The following is a 19,534-nucleotide window of genomic DNA, read 5'->3' on the forward strand; positions in this document are numbered from 1 at the left end:
TTATTTTTTTATTCCGACGAGCTTGACACTTGTGTGCAGGCAGGGGGAGGCTGCTGGTTTCAGGGCTGAAAAATGGACAGTCAAGGAAGGAAAGTAGTGGTTTGCGACAATGGAACCGGGGTAAGTTTGACTCCAGCCAGCTCTGTATAATCTGATCCCGAGTCGTTCTGGGTTTTCGGCGGTGCGGTCCGACAGAGGAGAGGGCGATAAGAAACAGGAAGTAACGTTAGCCCTCTCCATCGTTAGCTAGCCGGCTAACGCCTAGCTAGACTGGGTGGGTTGTCTGAGGAATGTGTCTGTCAGCTGGACGCTCATTCATCTGATACAGGACTGCATCTGCGTTTTGATAATAGCACAGCGAGCTGTTAGCCTAGCTGCTGTTTAATGACAGCGGTTTAACACAAGGGAAAGTCGTTCACAAGGCATCTCGTCCTGAATTGGGTAGCTAGTTAGCAAACTGACTATCGTGTGTGCATGGATAATCATCATGCAACAAACAAAATTGTAATCGCTTTAGTGGCTAGATAGCAAGACAACAGCTCTAATAAAGCAGCTAAACTTTTGAATTCATGCAGTGAACTAAGTTGTTTTCTGAACCAGCTGAACTAGCTAACTAGCTAGCTGTAGATTCCCGTATATGTTCAGCTAAGCTTGAGAGTTCAGATGTTATCTAAGTATTGCAGCACACCGGACGCACACTGGACAGACACGTTTTGGTTGAAACCTGGTTGAAATCACAAATATCAACTGTTGCTCCTTTAATTTCACCAAACCAAACGGCCCCGCCCTCGACAAACTCCTCTGAACACAAACCAGGGACTTCACTCACTCATTAGCATCGCAGTATTTGGAAATAGAGATATAATTGCAAACATCGCTTTAAGTTTTCCAATGCACTAACAGTATGACGAGTAAATTAAAGCTACCTAAATTGCCCTGTAGATGGGTTGAAATTGAGAGGAAACAGTGCGCATGTGTGAGATGTGTGAGTGCGGAAGCTGAAACTATTCTTCCATGTAAGGAAACTAGTCAGATCTGCTGCTGCAGCGCTTTGAGCAGATTTCTCCCTCCGTCTGAGTCTGAATGGACTCCATCTTCTCCTACACAGTTTAATTTTAATTTATAAACAACAGAGAACGTTTCTTTACTAAAAAGACGTGTTTCTTCTGAACCAACTCTGTCAGGGACTTCTGTTGACTTCTGTTTTAGCTAAAAACAAGCAAATAGTAAACATGTTGTCCCCCACCAGTGATGTAGTTCCACCCTTGGGTCAGTCAGTGATTGCTGAGTGTCCTTGAAATATGAGTGAAATTGTATAAGCATTTTGGTATGGGACAATGAAAGGACAGATTGACCATATATTTCTGTTGCCTACTCTCCTCAGAATTAGGCTTACAAGTTATATCTTGAAATGTAGTAACTGTGATTGTCCTGTTTTTACTCAATACAGTACAAAATATAAGAACTACAATATGTAATAAATACAATCCGTACATTACACAATGTACACTACAATACAATTTATAATACAATATACAATATAACATACAACACCAGGAGTGTTATGAATAATATAAATGCTAAATGATACGTGATATATGGTATTGCACAGTAGGTAAGTGGTAATATGATATAAGTAGTCAACACTGACGGCACAGTGGTAGTGCAGTGATGAGTGCAATAACAGTACAACAGTCCAACAACTGTACAATAACTACAGTGTCTTGTGGTTAGAGGTTTGCCCAAAAATTCTCCATTGACTCTCACTTCAACAACCCAGTCTGATGTCTCCAAGTGTGTAGACTATTATGTTACCTATGATAACTTTAACTGTATTGCTTTATTGCCAATACACACGCTGAAGAAGGGTGTCTTGCCTGAAACGTCTGTGTGGCAAATAAAAAGTCAATTTGGAGCGCTGTCCTAGTTTTCCTTTCTCATTATCAACTACTTTAAGGATCCAGCACCCAGTTGTTATGGTATTATCGTGAGTTGAGCACGTTGTATCTTATTTTTTACCACTGAGTCCCCATTCATTGTCCCCCACATTGTATGATAACTTTAACTGTATGACCTGCTTTACCACTGAGTCCCCATTCATTGTCAATGCCGCCCCCTAGCGGCACAAAGTCAACGTTACAGTGTGACTAACAAACTAACGAACGAACGAACGAGCTAACGGACGGAGACCGATCCACAGTCCCCCCTTTGGTGGGGGACAATGAACCTAGAGACTGTAAAAGTAATCCCTCTTACACTGAATGCCGCCTATAACAGCTTGCCTTAGACACCCAGTCTTTTGAAAGGTATTTCAGAACCTGCTGTCCTATCCTGTGTTGTGTTATGTGTTGGCCTGTGTTTTACTGCTTCATTACTGCTCACTGAGGCAGGAATGTAGCTGTAGGAAAGTCAAATTTTATTTGTAAAGCGCATTTCAAACAAAAGCAACACAATGTGCTTCACAAGGCCAAGAGCAATACATGTATAATAAGAACATACACGTCATCATACATAAAAACATACATACATACATACACATACATGCACACATGCAGAGGTCATAGAGAATTTAAAGTGTGTATAAATTCAGGTAAAACAGACAGCAGAGATGAGTGTGTTAAGTCAACAGATGGAGTTAAAACCAGCAGTAAACAGAAATGTTTTGGTGTGATCTTGTTTTGTTTCAGCGCTCTCTCCTAACACAACAGGTTCAAATTCTTAGGTAGATTCTTAACATAATTTCGTCCCGTCATGCTGCAGGCCGGGCCGGGCTGAGAGAGACCGTCGGCCTGCATCTGTCCCGGTCTCTTCTTGTCTCTCCCGGTCTCTTCTTGTCTCCCTGTCTCTCCCTGTCTCTCCCTGTCTCCCCCTGTCTCCCCCTGTCTCTCCCTGTCTCTCTCCATCTCTTCCTGTCTCTCCCCCTCTCTCCCCCTCTCTCCCTGTCTCCCCCTGTCTCTCCTGTCTCCCCCTGTCTCTCCTGTCTCTCCCCATCTCTCCCTGTCTCCCCCTGTCTCTCCTGTCTCCCCCTGTCTCTCCTGTCTCTCCCCATCTCTTCCTGTCTCTCCCACAGTGTAACAGGAGAGAGAGAGTTTTCTGTGTTCACTCAGCAGCACAGAAACAAAACAACCACCACTGCTAGAAAAAAATGGAAACTTTAAGCTGCGCTATGCAAGATTTTTATGTAAAATGCATAATACAGAAAATACAAAATAAATAATGAATTCTGGCGTCGGGTCACTTCTACAAACAGGAAGTGATAAATAGAAACTAAAGAGTAAAATCCAAAGTGTCTCCTGAACAGCAGCAGAGAAAGCTGGGCTCACCAGCGTCTCGTCTCTTTGGTGTAAAGCAGACTAGAATTTTTTTTTCCAGCAATTAATCCTGCACTAAAACCATAACTGAGACCAAAACTACAATACAGTAGTATAAAATACAGTAGTTTTATAGCATTTACAGCAGTTTTTTAAATGATTCCAGTATTTAGCATGGTGATGTATTACCTCTTCATTAGCTGTTTCTGTTGGATTTCTCTAATTAGCTAGCTTGCTACTCTCTATTGTGAAAATGTGACTTTGTTGTTTGTGTCAATAGAGGCTCAAGGGGTGAGAGGGGTTTGGGGGTGGAGGAGCTGTACCAGAGATTTGTGTAGGAGGAAAAAAGTCCTATCAATGTTGTTGTTATTCCTCCTAGTTGCTGATAGAAGTCATACTAGATCACTTACTGTCCGTTTTCATTTTCAGCAGTTCAGTTTTTTCATTCTCTTGAAGTGCTGTGGGTCTCTGCTGGCTGGAAACAGACCTCAGTTCAGTTGATGTGCTGCAGTCTAACAGACGACTTGTTTTCTTCCTCCTTTTGTCCTCCAATCCAATCCCAGTTTGTCAAGTGTGGCTATGCAGGCTCCAACTTCCCGGAGCACATCTTCCCGGCGCTGGTTGGCCGGCCGATCATCCGCTCCACAGCTAAAGTCGGCAACATTGAAATCAAGGTGAGTCGCCTGCTTCGCTCCTCACTGACACTGTGACACTGTGGTCTGTCCTGGAGCAGACAGTCCGTCTTCACAGCACCTTCACAGCTCTCTTCCCTTTAAAACGACGTAGATTTTTTTATTTTTTTTTCATATTGCTATAAAATAATATAATAAATAAGAATAGCTTACATTTTAGGCATTTATTTACCCTCTCATCCAGAGCAACTTAGACAGAGAGCAACGGTAGAAACAAATGATCCAGTCAGTTTCTATTTTTTTTTTATATAAAACCTTTTTTTTTTTTTATATCAGCCGTAACTTTTAATTTGCAAGCCATGAACCAAACATTGCTTTTTCACTGACCAGTTCTCATTTTCATTTTTACATTATGGAAATAAATTCAAGATTCAATGATTTATTGCCTTGTCAACAAAGTTGATAGGAATTTGCCTCAGTGCAACTCTTAAGATGATAGACCATAGACAAAAAAACATAAAATACATAAAGAAACAATGAGGAAAATAGGCCTGCTACCTGATGATGCCCCACACTCACTCTAACATCACTCTGAAAACAGCTTGAATCTTTTGGTCCTCACAACTCCACAATGAAGCAGCCAAAGAAACTGAGATTTAGGACAGTTAACTGCTAAAATAAAGGAAACACCAACCAAAAGTTTCACAACGTGTTTGCCACAAAGCTTCAGAGTTTCTTGGCATAAACTCTGTCTGGAGCTCTATTGGAGAAATATCGGACATTTAGCTGATGCTCTGTTCTAGTGCAGTAGGGCTAACTAAATAAAAAAATAACAGAAGAATCTAATACACAGCCGGACGGCACTCGGAGAGCACCAACCTCCACCACTGCTGAGCAGTTCTCCAACTTGCTGTTACACCCAAACACATCATTTCTATCACTTCAGTTCTAAGTTAAATTGATTTCTTGACCCTGCATTTAGGATTTGAAATCAAGTCTCTATCTCTGTTAGTTTCATAGTTCTGGCTAAAAAACAATAATAGGCAAATGGCAGAAATCCCAGATCCAGATCACTGCCAAAATCTAATCAGTTGTTCCTTGGCACAAGGCCGATCTTTCCACCAGATTTCATGGGAACCCATTCATTAGTTTTTGCAAAGTCCTGCTGACAGACAGACAGACTAACAGGATGAAAACAAAACCTCCTTGGCAATCCCTAAAGTGACAAAGCAGTGCAACAAACTAAACCATGCAGGCAAAACACACCCTGCCTGCCTCAACTCCCTCATTTACTCAGGTGTTTCCTTTAGTCCAGTTAGCCCCAGACTTCCCACAATGCTGCTGTTATCAAGCTGTTAAATAGTAACCACACCTCACGACAACATCGCTGCATTTCATCACAGGATAGGTGGAGTGGGCAATACACACACACACACACACACACACACACACACACACACACACACACTACGCACTCGCTTCATATCTGAATGTGGTCACCTCTGTCCACTTCTCTCCCTCTCCTCTGATTGGTCTAGAATAACAGGAAGAAGGTAAGTGTGGATGCAATGTGTTTGACTTCACAGTTTCTTGAGTTGCTGCTGAACGTTTAAAACAGTGACATGGTTGTTTGTCATCTCACCAAGACTGTGAGAGTGATCATTCTGCATATTGTTTTTTCTTCTGACTAACTTTGCATACTCTTAAAGGTGCTGTGTGTATCATTTTAACGCCAATAAATCATTAACACATTCATTTTGAGACTTAATGAGAATTGTCAGCCTCTATTAGCCTCTACTCTGCATTTCAATTTGTAAATTCATAAATCTGCCGGATTGCTTTACGGCACAAAACAGGAAGCGTTTCACTTTGCAAGTAACCCACAACTCTTCTAGTTCCACTCTTCTAACTGCAGAGTTTCAACTTGCTTACCAACTAGTCTACCTGGTCAGAATGCGTATTTGCTGTTATTAAGGCTTTTATCGGCTCTTATCCTTGTTCTTGCTCTTCAAAACAAACGGAGCAATGTCAAAATCCTGCTCTCGGCTCTTCTTTATTGGTTTCTTTATTTATTAATTAATTGGAGCAAAGATACTTGGGTTCATTTCAGTGTTTACCTGTAACACATCTGGAGGAGCTGTGGTTAATGCGTCATCATGTGATGACTGAGGAGAGAGCTGAGTGGACTAACCACTTTGAATCGAGTCTTGCCTTGATAGTGCGGCATGCTGAGTGACGCTTTCATTCGTTAGTCTGTAACCTGTGAACTCTGACCCCGCTCTGTCTGGCCCCGCCCCCTCTGTACAGCACAGGTTTGTCAGTTTTCAACAGAACAACCCTCCCCTGTTTTACTCTATAGAAGGTGACATCACCTGGCACAAAGACCAGCCAATAGCAGATGTCCAGTTCAGTACCCTACTTTTCACCACTAGGTGTCAGGCTTCACTACAGATTTGGGTTTGGGGTTTAGCTAATCCTTAAGTTTAACAAAATACGAGAAACGAAATCACAAGGTTTTATAAATGTACAATCATAGCAAAACATTAAAACAGATCAATAAAACGACCAAGTTTGAAAGGAAAAGCACATAGTAAGAACAAATCATCGCTCTAGGGGAATGCAGAGAGGAAAAGATGACCTGCTGACCTGCTGACCTTTGACCCCTCTCAGGACCTGATGGTGGGGGACGAGGCCAGCGAGCTGCGCTCCATGCTGGAGGTGAACTACCCCATGGAGAACGGCATCGTCAGGAACTGGGACGACATGAAGCACCTGTGGGACTACACCTTCGGCCCGGAGAAGCTCAACATCACCTCCCGCGACTGTAAGATCCTGCTGACCGAGCCGCCCATGAACCCCACCAAGAACCGGGAGAAGATCATCGAGGTTGGTGTTTGGAAATGAGTAGTTTCAGCTTTTCAGATTTTCATTTCAGATGGTTCTGAAAGGCCTGGTTCTGGCCTGAGAGAAATCTGTGGCCCATGTGGAACCAGAGTGCAAGATTTGCTCCTCTGGTAGTAGGAGGAGGAACAGCACAATTTAGATACTAATGCTAATGCTAATGCTAACTAAACAGTAAGTAACCCTAAGTCATAGGGGCAATGCAGAGCTGTGACCAAGTCAGCTTTACTCGAGTTAAGCCAATCAGTCTCAAATCTTGAGGTGCAAGTCTCAAGTCAAGACCCAAGTCTACATGTAGATTAGTATAAATGTGTATTCCACTGATTAACATCTTCAACCAGAGAGGAGGAACTAACCAGAGAAAGCAGCTTCTGTAGTGTTTGGTTGGAATGAAAACCTGCAGACTCTCAGGCCTCGATGGCACCATGCAGGATCCAGACTAGGGCTGAAACGATTCCTCGAGAAACTCGAGTAACTCGATTACTAAAAATCATCGATGCAAATTCTTTGCATCGAAGCTTCGTTTAATCCATATAACTATATACACACTCAGTGTTTCGCACGGATGATTATTACTGTTGCACAACGCGCTGGAGAAAGAGAGAGAAAATAGCGAGGGGCGAACAGAAGAGACAGGCCAGAGAAAACGACAGAAAGTGTCCAAAGTTTCGGATCCAGTGTTGCCAACTTGGCGACTTTGTCGCTAGACTTAGCGACTTTTCAGACCCCCCTGGCGACTTTATTTCTCAAAAGCGACTAGCGACAAATCTGCCGACTTTTTCTGACCATGGGAAGCAATGTTAATGTGTTGAATCCCAAAGCATTTGGCAATAAATTGGTTCGGCTGATGCCGGTTTTCTCTACTTGCTTGTCTAATCCAGAGAGGTCTGACGATCACAGCGCTTCCCACACACAGCGTAGCTCCTTCCCTCCGCTGAGAGCAGGGACTGTAGGATAGGGTCCACTTGTAATTGCTACCGGCGTACGCCGAAACTGGCCCGGGTGGGCGGAGTCAGCACTTAATATTAAAACGGGATGAGATGAAGGCTAGTAAAGAATGCACGTTAATTATGGCTATATGTAATGGCTAGTTAAGAACGTAAATCAATATGGTGGCTAGTTATGATGTCCCTAAGTTAGCTAAGTTTTGCTCAAGAAAATAACCACAGAAAATAAAATGCTGCAGTCAATTTGTGAAAGCCTGAGCTTCATTCATGTTATTATTATGATAGTCACACACACATACACACACACACACACACACACACACACACACACACACACCTACTCCCCTCACAGTGATGCATAAAATACCCCAGAAAGCAAAATATCAGGTGGTGTAAGTAGCAATTGGAGCCTAAAATGCACCAGTCCAATACAGCAGGTATATTCAGTTTAGTTTGATTGCAGTGAGTAGGGTCAGCAGGTGTAGGGCAACCCTTCAACATAGTAAATAAATGTACATTAGCCAGTCTTATGAACTTGTATGATATTTAGGCCTAGTAATAAATATCAATAATAATAATTATTTCACCTCGTTTTCAGTAAATCACAGTGTCGTATGGACAGCTTCGTGCGGACAGCTTTTCTCTTTTGTATATTTACTATTGCTCTTTAATAAAGCAAAAGTATTTCTTATCCGATTACTCGATTAATCGATGGAATAATCGGTAGAATACTCGATTACTAAAATAATCGATAGCTGCAGCCCTAATCCAGACTTAGTATTTTTTCTGTAGCTTCTATTAAAAACCTTATTCTATATCTCAAAAGTTGTCAAATAAATTGACTAGATTTATACGAAGCATTACATCGGACATGGCGTGTTTACACACTAGCACCGTAGCTCGTGTGTCTCGTCTGTCCCGCATATCTTGAACCTGAATGTTATCTTGGTCTTCTCGGACTGCGGGTTCTTTAAATGATTTATCGGTGAAAAACAGCGATGCTTTATGAATGATTCAGGCTCTGCTGGGCTTGATCACACCTCCAGCTGGTTTTCTTTGGTCCGAACCAGAGAGGAAAAGTGTACTTTGTTGCATTTTTGTATTTGGTTAATTTATTGTAGGTTCGTAGTGCCAAATTACAAGAGAACCAGGGCTTGTAAACAAAAGTCACATGACTCACAAGTATGAAGTTGTGGTTCTCTGACCATTTTTGTCACCGCTATTTCTGATTTAACCTACGTTACGGTTACTTCTTTAGTCATCATGTGCCCCTACTGGCATGGAGTGTAAATAAAACAATGGGTATACATAAATGTGTGTGCAGCGACTTGTTCAACTGTTTCTATAGATTATTTTTTACTTCCAACTTCATCCATTTTAAGGTCCATACCCTGCAAAAATCTTTCCTGCCTCTCTGCTCTCAACTGACCAATAAAGCAGAAACGCCAAGAAATGATCTTAAAAATAAATATAGTACTATTTAATATATGTTACGTTTTTATTTTTTTCCCCTGATGCCTTGTGACCGCAGTTCAAACTGACGATTCTTCCTGTTCCTCCTGTCAGGTGATGTTTGAGACGTACCAGTTCTCAGGAGTTTACATCGCCATCCAGGCCGTCCTCACGCTCTACGCTCAAGGTACGTTAAATATTTCTTTATTTCCTCCGCCAGCCACAGTGGAAGGTACATCCCAAAATTCAATAGCCACTTTCACTGTTTCACCAGCCACCTGGAAGTGTAGACTCGACTCCAACTGATGGTTGAGTAACCGACAAGCACGTTTTGTCCCATATTGAAGTCATACCGAGCAGGATTTCCCCCTTGAAATATCATAAACTCATCCAAAAATGATCCTACTCAATCATGACTTATGGCCCATTGGTAGTGTGTGACAGTGTGTGTGTCTGCAGAGAGCCTGCTGCCTTCTGCCTGAATTTTCTTACCGGACTCAAGACCGAGACCGGGTAGCGTTGGTGCCTCGCTCCCCCTGTTGAGCCACACGGGAACACCGTATCATCTCTTCACTGTTTCCGTTGGAACAGTTCAGCTCCAGTGCGACTCACTGATGGGAGACATGTGTCTGTTTTGAGCTGACTAGACACATTTATCGGTCCCACAGAGGCTTCCTATGTGAACAGGCTCAGTGTTTATGTGTTGAACTAAACACAGCTGCAGGATGTGTGACCCTTTCACTGGAGGGACGAGGGAGGAATGAGGAGTAGATTTCATAGATTTCAATATAGTTTTGTTAAGTGAAGGTGCTGAGAAAAAGTAGCTAAAACTACCGTATATTAGAAGACTTCAAAAATACCACTGATTAGGATGTTAACATTCATCCATCCACATCCGTCCTGAGGCGGAGGGAACGGCAGCGTAAAGCCTCCGCAGAAGAAGAAGCAGACGGAGAGCGCAGCCGATCTGACGCTGATGTTCGCCGCGGTTTTGGACGGGTCTTGTCTGCTGCACGTTTATCTGCTGTTTCTATTCTTTTGTTACTGCTTTCCAGCATTATTGTTGTTGCACACCACTAGCCAGACCCATAAGACACGCCCACAGCAAACTGTTTACGCCCCAAAACATCCCAACATCATTGAAACGCCAATTTCAGGCAAACAGGGGGATTTAGGCCTGAACACACAGGATCACAGAAAGACACAGACTGATAATGTGTCATTTATCCTATTTCTTTTTCATTATCTCAGTGTGAAAAAAGGTTCATATTTCAGCTTTGAGATGATCCCACAGTCTGCAGGTGTGTGTTGTGATGAGCGCTGTGTGTTTTGTCAGGACTGCTGACCGGAGTGGTGGTGGACTCCGGCGACGGGGTCACTCACATCTGTCCGGTGTACGAAGGCTTCTCCCTGCCCCACCTGACCCGACGCCTGGACATCGCAGGCCGGGACATCACACGCTACCTCATCAAGGTACCAGCAACATAAGGGACCATGGAAATAAATGTAAACTGAATGAGGGATAATGTATAGTGAACTTCCCGCAGCAACTTCACCTCAGTTCACACCGCCTCAAGCTAAGTTGGGTCCATCTCACTGCGTTCGCCTTCTTCTGTTGACTTGCACGCATTCATGCCCCCTAGGGCTGCAACTGATGTTTGTTTTCACTACCGATTAATGTATTGGTTATTTTTTCAATTAACTGATTAATCATTTAGTCTATAAAATGTCAAGAATAATGACAAATGCCCATCACCAGTTACCGGACCCCAAAGTGATGTTAAAATTGTTTACTTAGTCTGGCTTTTTTTTGGCTGCTGGTCAAAGTCTTCATTTTATAATGATATGAAATGGAGAACAGCAAGCAAATCTTAGTATTTGTGAAGCTGCAACCAGCAAGTGTTTTGTATTTTTACTTGATAAATGACTAAAACGATTAATCGATTATGAAAATTATAATTGATTAGTTATCTGTTGATCGACTAAGCGATTAATCAAGTAGTTGTTTCAGCATTAATGCCACCTCAGGATTTTTTTTCATGTTCTGTCTGAACATAAAGACAGATTCACATTCCTAGTGGACAGATTCCTCCTCACAGTACCATCAGTCCATATGTTTTCTCCTGAGAGCTCCCAGGCAGAGCCTTGGCTCTGTGACTTGGGTCTCACTTCCCTCTGTCCTCACTCTCTGTCCTGCCAGCTGCTGCTGCTGAGGGGCTACGCCTTCAACCACTCCGCTGACTTCGAGACGGTGAGGATGATGAAGGAGAAGCTCTGCTACGTCGGCTACAACATCGAGCAGGAGCAGAAGCTGGCGCTGGAGACCACAGTGCTGGTGGAGTCGTATACGGTCAGTCTGCCATTCACAGCATCATCATCATTGTTAGACAGTAGCAGAGGTGTCTTTGCTCGAGTCCCGAGTCAGTCTCAAGTCTTGAGGCACAAGTCTCAAGTCAAGTCCCAAGTCTAAATGTAGAATACCAAGTCAAGTCCATGTCATTAATGTCAAGTCTCAAGTCTAAATGTAGAACAGCAAGTCAAGTCAGAACAAATCAAGAGTCCAGTATCAATTTAATATCTTAAAGAAAACTAAATATCTAGGACTTTTCAATGCAATATGGTTTTAATAGGATAAAAACTTGGTAAGAGCATCATGAGTTTGATTTCCAGAATCAGTTTCAACTTCAATAAATTCAATCATTCCATACAAATTCAGAAAACAGAATTTAAATTCAGTCGTCTGCTGGAACAAATCTCATCACTTTCAATCTAAGTCATTTCCACAAACACAAGATCTCAAGTCAAGACTTTAGAAACCTTTTCAAGTCATCAAAGTACAAGTCAGAGTCAAGTCCCAAGTCACCAGAACCCAAGTCAAGTCTCAAGTCTTCTCTTCATGCATCAAGTCAAGTCTCAAGCAATTAAAATTGTGACTCGAGTCTGACTTGAGTCCAAGTCATGTGACTCGAGTCCCCACCTCTGGAGAGTAGTAAAGTGGATTTTTATTTATATGAAAATGTGGATTATTAAAGTTTTCTCTGTTCCTCGTTCACAAAGTGCAGCTGAACTCCCTGTAGAGGAGGGAGGCTCGGTTTGTTTTTCGTCCACAATGGAGTTCTTGTTCCTCTGGCCGTCCATCTCTCTCACTCTCTCACCCAGTCTTTCTCTCTCTCTCTTCCTCATGCTCACAGCAGCAGGTTGGTAAACCTGAGCGTGTAGTTTGTAGTTTACCGACATACAGGATGACAGGATTTCTGGGTGTTGGTTCTAGAATTCAAATTGTTGCCTCTCGCTGCCGTTTGGGGCCGCCAGCGTTCACACATGTAATAGTCCAATTTAAAGGATAGAAAAAATTAAAACATAGTGAAACATTCAAATACAGTCAAAAATAGGGTCACTGAATATGATCATAACAATATCAAATAACTTAATATTTTTATGTCAGGACAGTAAGGAGAAAAGATTAAATTGGAATAATGGAAAAAATGAAATGAAAATTTCTAGGGATTGTAAAAATACTTGGCAAAGTGATTTGAACTGCATTTTTTGTTCTGGATTGTCCTCAAGGAGTTTATCAAGTAATTAATCGCTATTAAAAAATATGTTGCATTTTTGTTGAGATTCAGAATATTTGCCTTTTTTTTTACCTAACTATACAATTTGAAGAAGTTCACAACAGATTAAACAGACTTTTCTTTGTGATTAAGAACACAAAATATATCTGTTTTAGCAAAATCATCTCTAAAATGAGAAGAAACAGGAGGTATAACAATGAATATGGTTCCAGAGTGTCAATACCAGCCCCGCATCACTTCCTGCGTGTCCGGCCGGCTCCCCGCCTCGTGCTGACCGGGGTTTGGGTTTCCTCTCCCGGCTGATTCAGCCTGCAGCGTCAATGGAGCCTTTCTTCTTCTCTGCTCCACGCCGCCCGTCACTCTGAAAGACCCACTGTCAGGCTCCTGCTCGCCAAAAACAGCTCTCTGAAAGCAACACAGCAGGTTTTTGGGAGATCGGCCCGTTGGTCAACTTCCCTGCTAACTGATGAGACCACAGACGCCCAAATCATCCATGTGTCCCCGGTAGATCGCTAACTCTGGTGCTCCATGCTAACACTTTAGCATACACTGTGTTGAGTGATAGTAGCTCCATGCTAACACTTTAGCGTACACTATGTTGAGTTATAGTAGCTCCATGCTAACTCTTTAGCATACACTATGTTGAGTGATCGTAGCTCCATGCTAACACTTTAGCATACACTATGTTGAGTGATAGTAGCTCCATGCTAACTCTTTAGCATACACTATGTTGAGTGATTGTAGCTCCATGCTAACTCTTTAGCATACACTATGTTGAGTGATCGTAGCTCCATGCTAACACTTTAGCATACACTATGTTGAGTGATAGTAGCTCCATGCTAACTCTTTAGCATACACTATGTTGAGTGATCGTAGCTCCATGCTAACACTTTAGCATACACTATGTTGAGTGATAGTAGGAAACTAGCAATATTAACACTGAGAAATAAACTTTAAGAGGCGTTTCTCCTTTTTAAACACATTTTAATGTAAGACTATAGAAGATATGTTAATTATTTATGTAATAAATTTTGTCTTGTTTCTTAAAAAAACAATTATAAAATGCAGGTTTAGGTTATACAAATTGTCTTAAAATAAAACCCCAAATAACCGCATCTTAGATAAATGAAGTCAAATGAGTCTCATTTAAAGTACTGCTGGTCTGCATCCACTTTAACTCTGTCAGTAAATGTATATAACAATTTATTATATCACTCCCCCTTTTGGGAAAGTAAAACATCAATGATGACAGACGAGAGCTGCGGCTGTCACGGTGGTAATGAAAAATAGGGGCAAATATCATAACCGTTATTGTTTTTTTACTACAATATATAATAATACCGGTTATTGTCCCGTTATGTTCTGGTCTCTGTCTGTCCCCAGCTCCCGGACGGCAGGGTGATCAAGGTGGGAGGCGAGCGGTTCGAAGCCCCGGAGGCTCTGTTCCAGCCCCACCTCATCAACGTGGAAGGTGTGGGCGTGGCCGAGCTGCTCTTCAACACCATCCAGGCTGCAGACATCGACACCAGGTACACTGTGACGGACCGGGCTGTACGGTCCAGAACCACTCTCTCCTTCCTCTCTCTCTCTCTCTCCCCTTTCTCTCTCTCTCTCCTTCCTCTCTCTCTCTCTCTCTCTCTCCCCTTTCTCTCTCTCTCTCCCCTTTCTCTCTGTCCTTCCTCTCTCTCCCCTTTCTCTCTCTCTCTCTCTCTCCTTCCTCTCTCTCTCTCTCTCTCTCTCTCTCTCCTTCCTCTCTCTCTCTATCCTTCCTCTCTCTTTCTCTCCTTCCTCTCTCCCCTTTCTCTCTCTCTCTCTCTCCTTCCTCTCTCTCTCTCTCTCTCTCTCCTTCCTCTCTCTCTCTCTCTCCTTCCTCTCTCTCTCTCTCTCTCTCTCTCTCCTTCCTCTCTGGCAGTTTGAGCCTTTGACCTGCTGGATCTGTGCAGTGTATGGTGAATGATGGGTTAAACCCTTATTCAACCGTATTGTTGTATCTTTGTGTATTTTATGTCTTCTTTACTGACTGGTCTTTGATATTTGTAGTGATTACCCAATAGAGACACAAAAAGACTTCGTTGTCCCCATGGGGAAGAGCTTAGTTAAAAAATAAGATATCCACCATTTGAAAAAAGTGACACCAACTCTGAAATGAAAATAAAACTCTTTTTGGAAAAACATGTTTCTGAAATGAAAGTGAAACTAACATTATCTGTTTTAGAACCCTTGCCTACTAAATACTAACTTTGATCAGGACCCTTGTCTGTATTTATTAGAGTTCAACTGATATGGGTTTTTGAAGACTGAAACCGATTTTTGTATTGAAACTGCCAAAAAACAGTATTTTGTGCTGATATTTGATATCTTTAAATTGTATATGGACCTCGGCCCTCCCTCCCTCTGTCAGGTCGGAGTTCTACAAACACATCGTCCTGTCCGGAGGCTCCACCATGTACCCCGGCCTGCCGTCCCGCCTGGAGCGCGAGCTGAAGCAGCTCTACCTGGAGCGAGTGCTGAAGGGAGACGTGGAGAAACTGTCGGTAAGCACAGGGGCTGAAAACCCAGACCTGGATGGATTCAAGGAGGTTACGCTAGATTGGCCCGTTGGTCAACTTCCCCGTTAAGTGATGAGAACATAGACACCAAAATCAAAATCAATCAATAGATCGCTGGCTCTGCTGCTCCATGCTAACACTTTAGCATACACTATGTTGAGAGATAGTTGCTCCATGCTAACACTTTATGCTAACACTTTGACGTTGTTTCGAGTGCTGCATATGATTGGTTAGTGCTTATTACTGATGAAAAATGTCTTAATCTGCAAGGTTATTATCAGAGCTGCAAAACCGTTTTCAAGGATATGTATTGATCCACGGTGACAGCTGAGCTGTTACTGTGTTGTGCAACCAAGTGACATTTACACATCTGTCGTTTTCATAATTTTTGACATTTAAAACAGACTACTATTAAAATCAGTATACATTTACATCTGAAAGGACGTGTGTCACAGGTAATGAGCCTTACATGTTCTCACACAAATCTGAAAATATTTATTTTTCAGGCAGCGTTGCCAACTGCCAATTTCTCCCACTCCTCTGCCTCTTTTGTTCCGACAGGCAGGAACAAAAGAAGCTATGAAAAGAACTATTTTTACTTTGGGTCTAATTAGATTGGAAATGTTTATTTAAATAAAGAAATTATTGTTGCTCATGTTAGAGCATGTGTCAGTGGCTTATCATAAAGTATGGTTCCTCTGCTTCTATTAACCTTTGAGTAATTAGGAACAAACCAAAAAGTGCATCTTCTGCCCCGGCTCTCCCCTAAAAGCCACCGGTCTCACCCTCAGACCTTTACTTCAGTCCCCCTGTGCAGTCGGTGTGTTCACCACCAGGGGGCATCGTTGCCTCAAACTGAACCTGCAGTCCAGGTTGTGACTTGAACACTTGGGAAGCAGCTTTCTTTGTCATGGGACCATTTTTACATCATGCGCTTGACTACAAGATGAAAATATAATGTCTCATTGTTCCTGCGGCTCGGCTGCTCCTGCATGAGCAGAACCAGGCAGATCCTCCAACCTGTAATTATAAGACAATCTTCCTTCTATTTTTAGGGAACGGAGGGGTGGAGGCGGGGGGTTTAACATCAATAATTATCTCCTCCTCCTCCCTCTAATGCTCTCTCGCTCTCTCTTTCTCTCTCTCTCTCTCTCTCTCTCTCTCGCTCTTGTCTCGGTGCAGAAATTCAAGATCAGGATAGAGGACCCCCCTCGGCGTAAACACATGGTGTTCCTGGGCGGGGCCGTGCTGGCCGACATCATGAAGGACAAGGACAACTTCTGGCTGACGAGGGAGGAGTACCAGGAGAAAGGGATGCGGGTGCTGGAGAAGCTGGGTGTCACCGTCAGATAAAAAAAACAACAAAAAACCCCCGGTTCTCTCTCCCCACATCCCTCCATCCATCCCTCCATCTACCCCGTCACCTGATTTCCATCTGTCGCTCACCTCGTTGTCTCTGGACGGTCACCCTCTGTCCTAGATTCACACACACTTTCAAGAACAAGGAGGGAGGAAGGAGGGAAGGAAGGAAGGAAGGAAGGGAGGAAGGGATGAAGGATGTGGAGTTTGGGGGATAGATGGAGGTGTCAGGGGCTGAAGAAGTGCTTAAGACTTGGGCAGGGAATCACCAGAGAGCTCTCATTACGATATTATCACGATACTCGCCCGCGATAAGATAATATTGAGATTCTAAATGTTTTGAGATGCAAAAGTATTGCGATTCACTGCTGCAAAATAGTGCAAACTGTTATTTAACTGCAGTAAAAAGTTGAAATAGTATCTCCCATGACAATAAAAGGCTAATTTGTTTAAAAAAAAACCTCTTTCAGGGACCAGTTTCAGTTTCAGAGACTTTCATTTACGATATCATGGGCAAAAATTGTTGCGATATCATACCATAACTTCGTCTCCTCCACCTCTTCTTATAGCAGCTCGTCTGGGAATAGTTTCCATCTGCCCTCCACATTTGGCCACAATGAGCTCCTGGGTATTTTCAAGGTGAAGATGATGACGATTATTATTAGTGATGCATTTGAAGAGTTCCGTTCCAAAATGAGACTCCCACCATGTGAGAAATGTGTCGCCTCCTCTGTCAGAGCGGCTGCTGGCGTGAGCGCAACACCGTGGAGCACGATGAAAGATATCAGTGATCTGAAGAACTTAACTTAGGAATAGATGATTACATTCTCTATAATGTTTCTGTGTTTTTTAAAATATTGAGCAACGAATATGAAGTAACATTCCTTTTTTTTTTCTCCCCAAAATGGATATCTAATGTTTTGGAATGAACCCCTTCATTGAGCTTGGCTATAGGATACTGTGGGTGCAGAAGGGCAGGCAGCCATTTTTATCAGCGCGCCCCCTCTGTCTGCCTTTGTCTTTTCTTTGTTGGGATGTTTGCTTGTTTCTGTTGTGGGCGGAGACTCATATCTTCCCCCCAGAGGATGAAATGATTTAAATACAGAGATGCAGAAGTCAAACACATGGACAGAATAGAGGATTCTCTTGATTCCTCAGTCTTGTTTTGTCTTCTTGCCTTGTGTTAGAAAGTTTGATTTGTTGTGGTGAGGAGGCGCGGGGGGGGGGGGGGGGGGGGGATTTTGGAAACAAACCTCTTGGAGTCAACCAGGGAAAGTGGTTTGAGTTAGAGTTTAAAGGTGTTGTGGATCGTTTAATGGGTTGGAGTTGGGTGTCTTTGTGACGAAGCGAGCCAAGGACTCCTCTGTTTTGAGTTTAGAACCAACAGATCACCCAGATCACAGAGAGCTCCGTGGACTAGAGAACAGTTTCCATTCCGTAGCGATTACACAGCTTGTCATTCCACTCGCGACAATAATCTGCCGTGCGTTCAGGTCCAGTGAGGGTCGATTAGCTGCTTTTTTTTTTTTAACTTTTGTTTCTTCTTTTTCATGTTCCTAATCATTGCTGATGTGCTTTTTGTTTCAGAGGAGACCAGGTTTTGCCTTTTCTGTGAGGGACTGTTATTTGTAATCCTTAGTCTTATTGGCTGTTTTTTTTTATTTTTTTTTATTGCATTATTCCCTGTGTTCACTGAGTAAAGAGTGAAACAGCATCATGGCCCCTGTGGTAATAACAATGTTACAGAGCCCAGAACTGAAACCGGGCTTTCTGCCCTTAACAACTGATCCGGGTTCAGTCATCTCGAACAAAACCACAACCTTTAACTATGGAAAATGATCAAATCGGCTGGCCTCAGGTCAGATGTTATGGGCAAAACAAACCATATCCTGTTTTAAGAGGAAGTCACTTGGAGACCAATAGGAAACACTTCCTGGTCTAGAAGGACAAATGGAGGAGTGGTCAGGAGAGTCACATGGTAGAAGTGAAGGCAGCAGATTGGAGTTTAGTGATGCAAACGTTTCTGGAGACAGAAATAATCTGATTGGTTGAGTTAAACCTCAGTGGGCGGAGCCAAAGAACCACAGTTCTTCTGGCTAAGTAACATTAGACTGAAGCTCAGTGAAAAAGACAAGAGGTAAGAGAGGAGGAAGCTAATATTATGAAGCCTAGCGCTCTGCTGCTAACTGAAAAAATACAATCTATCCATACTAAATTATCTAGGTTAGCTAGCTGCTGAGCTTCAACATCATGATGTCATGGTGATGAAGGAATGAAAAAAGAAGTCATTGCTGTTTATTCACATTTGTACCAGAGTTCCTTCTTTGTCATTCAACTTTGTCAGTCAGCTAACTTGCGCTCTGAAAAACTGTGGTTCTTTGGCTCCACCCACTGAGGTTTAACTCATCCAATCAGATTATTTCTTTCTCCAAAGCAGCTCTGCCTGGAGAAATGTCTGTAGAACTAAAACTCCAGTCTGAGTACTGGCAGGATACATGAACTGTGAGAATATAACAGTGTAGTCAGTCTTTCATTTGAACTCGGTCATTCCACTGATCCTCTGTCTCACTGTCTTCCTCCTGACGACCAGACTTCCCTCTCTTGGCTCTAGTGAAGATGAATTTGTGGGTTTGGGATTACAGGGGACGGTGATTTGTGGGGGAAACTGAAATAATATTTGTAATATTAATAAGAATCTGGTGTCAGTAAACGGAGACCACGTCAAAGCTGGTATTCGTGGTTTCCGTTTTGGTTCTCGTGTATATTGGAGGCACTTGACACAATATATATATATCTATATATATATAT

At 42.7% G+C, this 19,534-nt stretch overlaps 1 protein-coding gene across 1 annotated transcript; it reads left to right on the forward strand.

Moving 5' to 3' along the window:
- Positions 1 to 16,738, forward strand: actr2a (actin related protein 2a). Its single transcript, XM_071917048.2, has 9 exons — positions 1 to 120; positions 3,875 to 3,985; positions 6,614 to 6,829; positions 9,358 to 9,430; positions 10,580 to 10,716; positions 11,444 to 11,593; positions 14,202 to 14,347; positions 15,220 to 15,352; positions 16,550 to 16,738. Exons 1-9 carry the CDS (start codon positions 73 to 75, stop codon positions 16,718 to 16,720), a joined length of 1,185 nt encoding a protein of 394 aa, XP_071773149.1. The 5' UTR covers positions 1 to 72; the 3' UTR covers positions 16,721 to 16,738.
- Positions 16,739 to 19,534: the final 2,796 nt, after the last annotated feature.

This window comes from Centroberyx gerrardi, chromosome 3, assembly GCF_048128805.1.
Source record: "Centroberyx gerrardi isolate f3 chromosome 3, fCenGer3.hap1.cur.20231027, whole genome shotgun sequence".
In the NCBI taxonomy this organism is placed as follows: Eukaryota; Metazoa; Chordata; class Actinopteri; order Beryciformes; family Berycidae; genus Centroberyx; species Centroberyx gerrardi.